General features: G+C 45.3%; 1 protein-coding gene across 1 annotated transcript; it reads right to left on the reverse strand.

Annotated features, from left to right (window-relative positions):
• Positions 1 to 1,497: 1,497 nt before the first annotated feature.
• dnd1 (DND microRNA-mediated repression inhibitor 1) lies at positions 1,498 to 4,985 on the reverse strand. The gene is made up of 5 exons (XM_041852125.2): positions 4,857 to 4,985; positions 4,195 to 4,300; positions 2,626 to 2,951; positions 2,314 to 2,446; positions 1,498 to 2,170 (listed from the first exon to the last, which is right to left on the reverse strand). Exons 1-5 carry the CDS (start codon positions 4,878 to 4,880, stop codon positions 1,644 to 1,646), a joined length of 1,116 nt encoding a protein of 371 aa, XP_041708059.1. The 5' UTR covers positions 4,881 to 4,985; the 3' UTR covers positions 1,498 to 1,643.
• Positions 4,986 to 12,055: the final 7,070 nt, after the last annotated feature.

Below are 12,055 nucleotides of genomic sequence, written 5' to 3' on the forward strand. Positions count from 1 at the left end.
CAGGTGCATCCTGTTTCTACAACTTGATTGGAGTCGACCTGTGGTAAATTCCATTGACTGGACATGATTTGGAAAGGCACACACCTGTCTATATAAGGTCCCACAGTTGACAGTGCATGTCAGAGCAAAACCCAAACCACGAGATCGAAGGAATTGTCCGTAGAGCTCCGAGACAGGATTGTGTCGAGGCACAGATCTGGTGAAGGGTACCAAAACATTACCATAATTCTTAAATAGAAGACGTTTGGAATCACCAAGACTCTTCCCAGATCTGGTCGCCCAGCCAAACTGAGCAATCGGGGGAGAAGGGCCATGGTCAGGGAGGTGACCAAGACCCCGATGGTCAGTATAATATAATATGCCATTTAGCAGACGCTTTTATCCAAAGCGACTTACAGTCGTGCGTGCATACATTTTTTTTTGTGTATGGGTGGTCCCGGGGATCGAACCCACTACCTTGGCGTTACAAGCGCCGTGCTCTACCAGCTGAGCTACAGAGGACCACAGTCAGTGACAGAGCTCCTCTCTAGAGATGGGAGAAACTTCCAGAAGAACAACCATCTCTGCAGCACTCCACCAATCAGGCCTTTATGGTAGAGTGGCCAGACGGAAGCCACTCCTCAGTAAAAGGCACATGACCGCCCGCTTGGGAGTTTGCCAAAAGGCACCTAAAGACTCTCAGACCATGAGAAATAAGATTCTCTAGTCTGATGAAACCAAGATTGAAATCTTTGGCCTGAATCCCAAGTGTCATGTCTGGAGGAAACCTGGCACCATCCCTACGGTGAAGCATGTTGGTGGCAGCATCATGCTGTGGTGAAGTTTTTCAGCGGGAGGGATTGGGAGACTAGACAGGATCAAGGGAAAGAGGAACGGAGCAAAGTATAGAGAGATCCTTGATAAAAACCTGCTGCAGAGCGCTCAGGACCTCAGACTGGGGCTAAGGTTCACCTTCCAACAGGATAACGACCCTAAGCACACAGCCAAGACAACAAAGGAGTGGCTTCAGGACAAGTCTCTGAATGTCCTTGCGTGGCCCAGCCAGAGCCAGGACTTGAACATCTCTGGAGAGACCTGAAAATAGCTGAAAAGAACCTGACAGAGCTTGGGAGGATCTGCAGAGAAGAATGGGAGAAACTCCCCAAATACAGGTGTGCCAAGCTTGTAGCGTCATACGCAAGAAGACTCGAGGCTGTAATCGCTGCCAAAGGTGCTTCAACAAAGTACTGAGTAAAGGGTCTGAATAGTTAAGTAAATGTGATTTCTGTTTTTTATAAATTTGCTAACATTTCTAAAAGCCTGTTTTTGCTTTGTCATTATGAGGTATTGTGTGTTGATTTGGGGGGGAGTCTAACGTAACAAAATGTGTAAAAAGTCACGGGTTCTGAATACTTTCCGAATGCACTGTATACCACCCAACTGCATATTACAGACAACTGCTAGACATTTGACAAATATCTCATTTAATTACAATGAGAAACATACAATGGTGCAGAAACATGCAAAAGTGGTTCAAAAGGAAAGTAAAATCATGCATCTACTTACTACATATAAAAGACTGCAAAACATTAAGTATTTTCATAATTAAAACATAAAACATGAAAAGTAGAGGATCTGTGCCTCATCACTCCCATCCCTGTATATCAGGCGCTGTACAGAGCGCTGAGGACCTGCTGGGCTGTAGCTCTGCGAGCCTCCTCCTGTATGGCTCCAGGGTTGGGGCCGGGCAGAGTCTGCACCATCCCAGTGAAGGGTGTGGCCAGCCCTGGCACATACACCCGGTAGCTGAAGCACAGGAACCCATCAGGCCCCATGTGGCGGTACTGCAGGTCATAGAGGGGCTTCCCCTGCCCGTATACCTCACACACACACTGGAGCAGTGCTGCTGCATCCACAGGAGGCAACATGGACGACGCCCCCCTGGGGGAACCAGGAGCAGCGTGCACCATGGGAGAGGGCGCCCCCACAGCCCGGGAGAAGGCAGGGAGCTGACGCTGGGCGAGGCGCGGGGGCAGCAGGGGAGGCCGGTGGCTGTCGAGGAGGGAGCGGCCGGGAGGTTTGGGAGGAGAGGAGGGACGGGTTTTGGGGGATCTGGGAGGCTCATCGTGCTTGGGCCTAGCAGAGGACTGCCACTTCAAAGTGATGGCCAGCCCGAAGCGTTTCTGAAAGGCTGCAGAGAAAGAGAGAGAGGAGGAAAGGCAGACGGAATGATTAAAGGTCAGATGGGAGCATTTCAAATGTAAAAGAGCTGCTAACAGAAAGCTTTGTGTACTCTGATCAGTACACTGAATCTCCATGAGGTCCCTGGCCTACCTTCAATAAGCACCTTCTTGGCCATGGAAGCTGCATGGTGGGAGGCGTAGACCACCAGTGCAGACACCCCCTGTTCCCCAGGCCCCGCTCTCAGGGACACTCCCTCCACCCCCTCAGAGAAGTCCCGCAGCACCTGCAGGTGGGACACAATAATTACACACACACACAGACCAAACATGCCCAGAAAACTGTAAATTCAGCTATTTTTGTAATATTCTGTTTCTACATGCATCATTCCTACCCCACACGTCCCTCCACCTGTACCAACGCCCCCAACCCCACCCCCACCCTCACTCCCTCTTCCCTCCTGACCTGCAGCAGTTGCTCCCTCCCTGTGCAGATGGGCAGCTCCCCAAGGCAGAGCTGACGTTTCTCCGTGCTGCGCCGTACACTGAGGCGTGCCCCTGGCTCTAGGGCGCGGCCGTGCAACGAGCGGATGGCGGCGGCGGCCGAGGCAGGGCTGCCGTACTTGGCGTAGGCGAAGCCACGGTTCTGTCCGCTGAAGTTCATCATGAGGCGGAACTCCCAGAGCGGGCCCACTGCACGGAACAGCGGAATCAGCTGGTCCTCAAAGACGTCCCGCGGGATCTGGCTGATGAACACCTCACAGCCCGGCCCAGGGGGGGCACCAAGCCAGTCTAATCACCAGAGGGAGCAGTGGAGTCAGGAGTGGCTTCATTAGATTGGCTTTGACTTGCAAGTTATTTTCTCTCGCTAGCCTTTCCCCTAACCTTCTGATGTTTACAGATCTGAAGGGTATGGATAGGTATAAGCAGTGTAGTGGAGGAACTTCCATATTTTTTCCACTTTACAGATCTGCAAACATCGGAGGTGCCCAGGGGCGTATTCATTACGCAGATTCTGTTGTAAAACGTTTCTTAAACGGAAGCAATTGGAACAGTGAGGGACCTACCTGAATGTTCAATAGAAACTGTTTGCTTCCGTTTGGTTCTGAAACTAAACGGTTCCGTAATGAATACGCCCCTGGTGAATTTGCCTTAATTCCAATTAGCTTGCCAATCTGTTCCCTGTAGATGAGTTAGTTCTCCATGTGTGAGCTGATCGCTTCATCACCAACAGGTGTGTGTCATTAGGGTGTGATGAAGTAAATGGCTATTCTAGTAGGCATATCTTCTTACAGGAGATTTCGCAAATATTATCCACAAGTCTACAGTTCTTCATACATTGAAGAATGGATAGCTCCAGTGGTGGAAAAAGTACCCAATTGCCATACTTGAGTAAAGGTAAAGATACCTTAATAGAAAATGACAAGTAAAAGTAACCCAGTAAAATACTACTTGAGTAAAAGTATTTGGTTTTAAATATACTTAAGTATATTTTAGCAATTACATTTACTTTTGATACTTAAGTATCAAAGTAAAAGTATAAATATTTTCAAATTCCTTATATTAAGCAAACCAGATGGCACAATTTTCTAATTTTTTTTTTTTACGGATAGCCAGGGGCACACTCCAACACTCAGACATTATTTACATACAAAGCATTTGTGTTTAGTGAGTCCGACCAGATCAGAGGCAGTAGAGAATACCATGGATGTTCAATTGATAAGTGCGTGAATTTGACAATTTTCCTTTCCTGCTAAGCATAAAAAATGTAACGAGTACTTTTGGGTGTCTGGGAAAATGTAGAGTAAAAAGTACATTTTCTTTAGGAATGTAGTTAAGTAAAAGTTGTCAAAAATATATATATAGTAAAGTAAAGTACAGATACCCAAAAAAACTACTTAAGTGGTACTTGAAAGTATTTTTTACTTTACACCACTGGATACCTCAACAACATAAGCTGTCTGATGCCTACCACTGAAAACAGGAGAGCATTTACAGCGCCATAGGCCTTTTGGTTCCAATCATACATACTCACAATCAGGCGGACCTCCATATTTCCTCTGGCCATTGACCTGGGTCAGCTTGACTTCAGTCTCCTGCAGCCACTTCTCCAGCGCCTTTAGTCGCTCCGGGTTCAACACCTGCTGGGACAGAAAGATTGAGACGTGTCTTTTCGATCTACTTTATGAATACGCGTCGGTGTGCGAGTGAATTATTAATCTGTCAATATATAGTCCAATTTTGAAAATGTGCTTTTTTGTTATCCAACGGAGTGGGCGGTTGATCAAAGCCTCTGTACTTGAGACATGTGGGAGTCTTGTAGATCAATACTAACCAATTAGCTGCTTTTGCACACAAACCTACAGAATCAAAGTTTCTAACATTTTGCGACCTTCATAATACCCGAGAACGGCGCTCTTATTTAAAACTAGACACACTTTGGGTGATACGGACAAATAAGTAGGCTAAGGGTGTTGAATTGTATGAGAAAATGTTTTCAGTGAAACAAGCAACATTTTGCGAACTTCACTTGCATAAGGCATTAATTGCACACCATTGTCCAGTGTGTTAATCATATTACATGAAGGCCAGAAAAACTAGTGAACTGCTTTAGAAACACGTCCATGGCAAGTTATCGGAGTTATGTTAATAAACAATGCTTAAAAACAAAAACGGTGTTATGCCATTTTAGTTTACCTGACTTGAACGCTCCTCCATCATCCCAGCTCTCGAAAAAGTAGTCCAAATTACAGGATCAGATTGTTAGTCATTAGTGGTACCACGGTGAAATCCCGTGACAGGTAAAAAGCGATTGGATCACTGATGAGGTCGGGGGCGTGTGCAAAAGCGTATTAAATTAGTCACGTTTGAAGACGAGGGTGACGGTTGGGCATTTGGAGCAATACATGTTGAAAGTCATTTAGAGAAGAAACCTCAAAGTATTTGAACTGCACCGGGTTTCGACAGGTAGATATAGGTGCATTTCCAACAGGTTCATTCTTCACCCTTGGCTATTCCACAGCTGTATCATTTTCATCGTTGAATGAAACATTTAAACGAAACTAAACGGTTCAAAGGATGACTGTGGTCCCTTATGGCAAGGGACGCAACTACACTTTTCTCTCACAAGATGTCAGCCTCTCCCGAGGTCTGCTGTACACAGGCCTACGAATGTGTCATCATAATCATAATCATGCTCTCAATAGGACCTTGTCACCTTGAACTTCTGAGTACACACGCATCGACCACATCCTCAAACGCACAGTTTGCACACAGCCAGTGTCTCTGGATTGTGCACAAAGGTGTTTTTCCCCCGAGGTGGTGTTGTGTTTGTAACTAATCTGTAGGCCTATGGCATGTAATGGAGGTACATGAGGGGAGGGTGAATGGGGTTCTGTAGTATTTTGTAGAGTATGTGGCTGGATGGGCACATGGGGTTAGGCTTGCTTAACTGGGTTTGGTGTGATTCTGCTTTGTAGTGTGATGTAGCCAGGCATCTCTTGGGCCCCTGTGTCTGTCTGGCATTAAATGAGTGTTTCCTTCCTGCTGGACCAGAAGCCATGGATTACAGGAAACATCTGCACTGAGCTAAAGGGTAGAGCTGCCGCTTTCAAGGAGCGGGACTCTAAACCGGACGCTTATAAGAAGTCCAGCTATGACCTCCGACGAACCATTAAACAGGCAAAGAGTCAATACAGGACTAAGATTGAATCGTACTACACCGGCTCTGATGCTTGTCGGATGTGGCAGGGCTTGAAAACTATTACAGACTACAAAGGGAAGCACAGCCGCGAGCTGCCCAGTAACACAAGACTTCCAGACGAGCTAAAGCACTACTATGCTCGCTTCGAGGCAAGCAACACTGAAGCATGCATGAGAGCACCAGCTGTTCCGGATGACTATGCGATCACGCTCTCCGTAGCCGATGTGAGTAAGACTTTTAAGCAGGTCAACATTCACAAGGCCGCAGGGCCAGACGGATTACCAGGACGTGTACTCCGAGCATGTGCTGACCAACAGGCAAGTGTCTTCACTGACATTTTCAACATGTCCCTGACTGAGTCTGTAATACCAACATGTTTCAAGCAGACCACCATAGTCCCAGTGCCCAAGGACACTAAGCTAACCTGCCTAAATGACTACCGACCCGTAGCACTGACGTCTGTAGCCATGAAGTGGCTCACATCAACACCATTATCCCAGAAACCCTAGACCCACTCCAATTTGCATACCGCCCCAACAGATCCACAGATGATGCAATCTCTATTGCACTCCACACTGCCCTTTCACACCTGGACAAGAGGAACACCTACGTGAGAATGCTATTCATTGACTACAGCTCAGCATTCAACACCATAGTGCCCTCAAAGCTCATCACTAAGCTAAGGATCCTGGGACTAAACACCTTCCTCTGCAACTGGATCATGGACTTCCTGACGGGCCACCCCCAGGTGGTAAGGGTAGGTAATAACACATCTGCCACACTGATCCTCAACACAGGGGCCCCTCAGGGGTGCGTGCTCAGTCCCCTCCTGTACTCCCTGTTCACCCATGACTGCATGGCCAGGCACGACTCCAACACCATCATTAAGTTTGCCGACGACACAACAGTGGTAGGCCTGATCACCGACAACGATGAGACAGCCTATAGGGAGGAGGTCAGAGACCTGGCCGTGTGGTGCCAGGATAACAACCTCTCCTTCAACGTGACCAAGACAAAGGAGATGATTGTGGACTACAGGAGAAAAAAGAGGACTGAGCACGCCCCCATTCTCATCGACGGGGCTGTAGTGGAACAGGTTGAGAGCTTCAAGTTCCTTGGTGTCCACATCACCAACGAACTATCATGGTCCAAACACACCAAGACAGTCGTGAAGAGGGCACGACAAAGCCTATTCCCCCTCAGGAGACTGAAAAGATTTGGCATGGGTCCTCAGATCCTCAAAAAATTATACAGCTGCACCATCGAGAGCATCCTGACTGGTTGCATCACCGCCTGGTATGGCAACTGCTTGGCCTCCGACCGCAAGGCACTACAGAGGGTAGTGCGTACGGCCCAGTACATCACTGGGGCCAAGCTTCCTGCCATCCAGGACCTCTATACCAGGCGGTGTCAGAGGAAGGCCCTCAAAATTGTCAAAGACTCCAGCCACCCTAGTCATAGACTGTTCTCTCTGCTACCGCACGGCAAGCGGTACCGGAGTGCCAAGTCTAGGTCCAAAAGACTTCTCAACAGCTTCTACCCCCAAGCAATAAGACTCCTGAACAGCTAATCATGGCTACCCGGACTATTTGCACTGCCCCCCACTCCCCACCCCATCTTTTTACGCTGCTGCTACTCTGTTAATTATTTATGCATAGTCACTTTAACTCTACCCACATGTACATATTACTTCAACTACCTCAACTAGCCGGTGCCCCCGCACATTGACTCTGCACCGGTACCCCCCTGTAAATATAGCCTCCCTACTGTTATTTTATTTTACTTCTGCTCTTTTTTTTCTCAACACTTTTTTGTTGTTGTTTTATTTTACTTTTTTTAAATTAAAAATAAATGCACTGTTGGTTAAGGGCTGTAAGTAAGCATTTCACTGTAATGTCTGCACCTGTTGTATTCGGCGCATGTGGCCAATAAAATTTGATTTGATTTGATTTGCTGCTAGCAACTCTCCATCACACCAACTACACCTGCACATCAAGGTCTTCTCTCTCTCTCTCTCTCTCTCTCCCTCTCTCTCTCTGTAACATCCATTTTTCATTCTGTAAAAATGAGTTTTACTCATGTCTCAAATGTTTTACTCAAGACCAACTATGTGTGGGTGGTTGGGTCGGGGGTCTGTGTATGTGGAGCGCCATGCCACAAACCATTGGTAATTAGAGGCGTTCGTTTGAGGCTGAGGGGAATAAAAACGGGCTGTAAACATCCTCAATCTGCTTTCTCTGTGAGCCACTGTGTGATAGCAGGAGCTGTCTGTTTGGGTACAAAACAACGTGAATAGTGAATTGACTACTGTGGAGTATTTTGGCCATGTCTTTGCGGTGGTGCACTGCATTGCACCCTCAGATTACTTTTATGGATTTTTGATTATGCCTTTTGGAGCAGCTTGTTCGTTTCCCTCTGCCAAAGAAAGGCGAGATGGAAATTTGAAGAAGAAGGAGAGGGGGACACTCTTTCCTCCTCTTTGACTGTGCCCTGTAGAGTGCTTTATCTGAAGTATCTCTATGAAACAAAGTGAATTACTATATCTAGACTTCCAAATAAGAGCCCTGCTTCAGGGTAATGAGATTTACATCAAGGTAAATTTTTATTGACCATGGTTTCTGGACATAATGCTGAGGTGGATATACAGTAGATGAATGTGTTTCCCCCTTTGTGCTGGTTTGGAGGTTCCCTCCCTTCTCTCTGCACCATCCTGTGTGTGTTTGTGTGTCTTACCATGATAGGCTGTGGTGATTGACTGCAAAATAAATTGTTGACGTGTGCGACAAAGGAACACACCCACAGTACACACAACAGCACAGGGCCATTGAGTGGTTACAGGGCACTGTATCACACATTAATGTGTTTATTAGTCTATACAAAACAAATTATATGATTTAGTGCTGTAAATTGTTACAGCACTGCTAGCACGACTGCTGCCTGCCACATTGGCCTTGGTTAGGAGACAGATACATGGCAGTAGCAGGGAGCCACAGGGGACTGTCTGACCATTGAAAGTGCGTTTTATTACTGTGAAATTGATGGCAACTGTGTAATGTAATGTCTTCTCAATAGAAAAAGCATTTAAAACTGAGTTGGCTTCTGCTATTTTATGCTGCTGCCTTTGGGTAATTTCCAGCTGTGTATCTTTCTTAGTTTTAAAAGCTGGCAGGTACATTTTAAGTAGAGGTGAACTTTCCAGAATATCTTCTCCCGCGTAGTATTCAGAGTCAAATTAGTCACGGAGACTGTCACTCTGTTGCTAAGACATGTCAGCTGCATAGCGACAGCAGATTCTGAGCCGTAGGGCCTTGGCATCACACACACACACACACACAGCTGTGTCCCCGCCTCTCTCACCTAAAAATCAGGGGGAGGGAGTGAGCTCTTTCCCCAGTCTAACCTGAGGGTGTGCCCCAGGCAGCATCAATCTGTTCCCTTTCACCCTGCATCTCCTCAGCTCTGCTCTGCCGTTACACAACTCCCAACAAGTCTTCAAGACTTTGAAACAAACTTTTAAAGGTGCAATATGCAGAAATCGCTCCGCCATTTCCTGGTTGCTAAAATTGTAATAGTTATCCTAATTTCAGTTTGTGACAAAACAAGAAATGTCTAGAGAATCATTGTACCATCTAAACCACTGTGAAATATATTTTCAATAACCAAAAATATTGTATTTTCAGCTATTTGAAGCTGGTGCTGAAGGTTATCAGGGTCTTCTCTTACTCAGGACTTTGTTCATGTATTTTTAAGACTGTGATGTCGGCAGCATTTATCAGCATATATATCAGCATTTTATTTATGTGTTTGGGAATTGGTCTCCAAAAGAAAACTTTAGATGCTGTGAGAATGTTTTTGTTTGTTTTTATGGCCCCTATGTATAGAGCCAGAGTACTAGAATCAATGATAGTTATAAGTATACAGTGTGCAGTCATGTTTTTTTTGTGTGTGCGTGTCTCTCAGTTGTGAAAGATATCTCTCTCGATTTGTGTCTGGGCACTGCTGATCAGTGGCAAACGGGCCTAATTCAGGCAGGTGATAACATGTGTCATGGGTCCTTTATGCAGCCGTCGGTACTGTAGCTAATTTGTCCTGCTGTGTGTAGTCTAGCGTGTTGGTCAATATTAGCTCTGGAGGCTCTTTCTCAAAGGGATGTGTTTGCTCTCCTTCCCTCTCAAATCAAATCAAATCAACAACAAAAAATGCCAAATGCGCCGAATACAACAGGTGTAGACCTTACAGTGAAATGCTGACTTACAAGCCCTTAACCAACAATGCAGTTTTAAGAAAAATAAGTGTTAAGTAAAAAATAGATAAGTAAAAAATGTAAACAACAAATCATCCCCCACAACCCCCTCCCGCCCCTCCGATATTCCTGATAGTGATATGCGTGGAACCAAGCGGTCACTTACCAGGAGAGACATATATCTATGTACTGTGACAACAATAAAACACTGCCACCCATGCCTTGTCACATATAAATTATGTCCTGAATTATTCGCCTGGGGTTTTCTTATTTTATTTTTTCATTGTATTCACAGGAATGTCCCTGTATTGATGTGTAATATTGTTATTATTGTTGCAATAAAAAATAAATACAAATAAATGTTTAATAAGGAAGTGTGTTGAGCAACGTGCAGTAGAACTGAGTTTAAACTTGACCATCTCAGTGTGCCTGTAATATAGATTAGACTTTCAACTAAACCTATAGGGAAACTTTTTGCATTCATTTGTATATAATTTGGTGTGTGTGTGTTTGTTCATGCACAGGAGTGTCTATATCGTTTTATACAAAGGGTGGGTTTAATCCTGAATGCTGATTGGTTAAAACCGCATTCCAGATGGTGTCTATTCCACAAGTTGCCACCGGCTAAATCTATGGTGTTAAAATGCATATTTACTCTGTTCCATCTGATTGGCAATCCACTGTCTAATCAGCCCAGCCAGGCAATTTCTAAACTTAATCTCCACTATAAAAAGCATCTAGACATTATCTCACATTTCTTTTAGACTAACATTTCGTTTTCAACAGCGGAGATTTGTATAAACCTTGCTGTCTGTCTCGCCGACATTTGTAACATTGTTTCAATATTCAAATTCGATCTCCTGCTGTCCCATAGTAATGAAAGTGTCGGGAGTCGGGATGAGACAGACAGACAGGCAGGCAGCGTTTCTCAACCAGTCAAAATCATGAATCAGCTGGCATAATTTTTCTGGATATATACCAAAAAAATCTATTGAAAAAAGGTACAACGAAACGCAGCTAATTTGTCGTCTTTCCAGCTTCAGTTTGAAGTGATTGTGTTACTGGCTAGCTCCTCTGAACCACAGTGTCCTTGACGAGTGAGCACATTTTCTATGCCAGGCGAAATCGCGCCTCATTAACATTTACGTCATTTAGCAGACGCTCTTATCCACAGCGATTTACAGAAGCAATTAGGGTTAAGTGCCTTGCTCAAGAGCACATCGACAGATGTTTCACCTAGTCGGCTCGGGGATTAGAACCAGCGCCCTTTCGGTTACTGGCACAACGCTCTTAACCACTAAGCCACCTGCCGCCCTACTCATTGTTATGGATGTATCCAAATAAATGTCACTGGAAAACAGCTCAAACAAATGCAAATGCAGCTACTTTGCTGTTATTCAAGCTGCACGTTTTGACGTGACTGTAAATTAGCCGTAGTTGGCTGGCTTGCAAGCAAGGGATAAGAACGTTGCAAGCCAGTATGGCAATGGAACATTAAGAACGAACGACTGGGTCGCGTCCATAGATACAGAACAAAAAGACTGAACGACTGGGTCGCGTCCATAGATACAGAACAAAAAGACTGAACGACTGGGTTGCGTCCATAGATACAGAACAAAAAAACTGAACGACTGGGTCGCGTCTCTAGCTACCCTAGATTTGTGTCGGGACTATATCATGTGGAAGGATGAAATAGTATGAATAAATTCATAAAAATAACGTTTTTAATGAAAATATGTCAATCATTATTTGAATATGTTGGTAACCTGATAATGCCCTCGAAGCCGGTGTTTGGAAGATATATTGGCACGGTTTGAACAACACCTGTGCCAATATATCCTCCAAACACCTGCTGGTCAGGCATTATCACTTAAGTGTATATGGTGTATAGCATGATCACAGGGATCCTGCATTGTGTAGTTTTCACTGAATGTCTTGTTTGTTTTGTCT

Source organism: Coregonus clupeaformis, chromosome 3 (assembly GCF_020615455.1).
Source record: "Coregonus clupeaformis isolate EN_2021a chromosome 3, ASM2061545v1, whole genome shotgun sequence".
Taxonomy (NCBI): domain Eukaryota; kingdom Metazoa; phylum Chordata; class Actinopteri; order Salmoniformes; family Salmonidae; genus Coregonus; species Coregonus clupeaformis.

Coding starts and splice junctions, on each gene's coding strand:
- dnd1 (XM_041852125.2), bottom strand. CDS start 4,880: ATGATGGAGGAGCGTTCAAGTCAG. Junction 2,447..2,625: donor GGAGGGAGCAACTGCTGCAG/GTCAGGAGGGAA, acceptor TCCCACCTGCAG/GTGCTGCGGGACTTCTCTGA. Junction 2,171..2,313: donor CAAGAAGGTGCTTATTGAAG/GTAGGCCAGGGA, acceptor CTTTCTCTGCAG/CCTTTCAGAAACGCTTCGGG.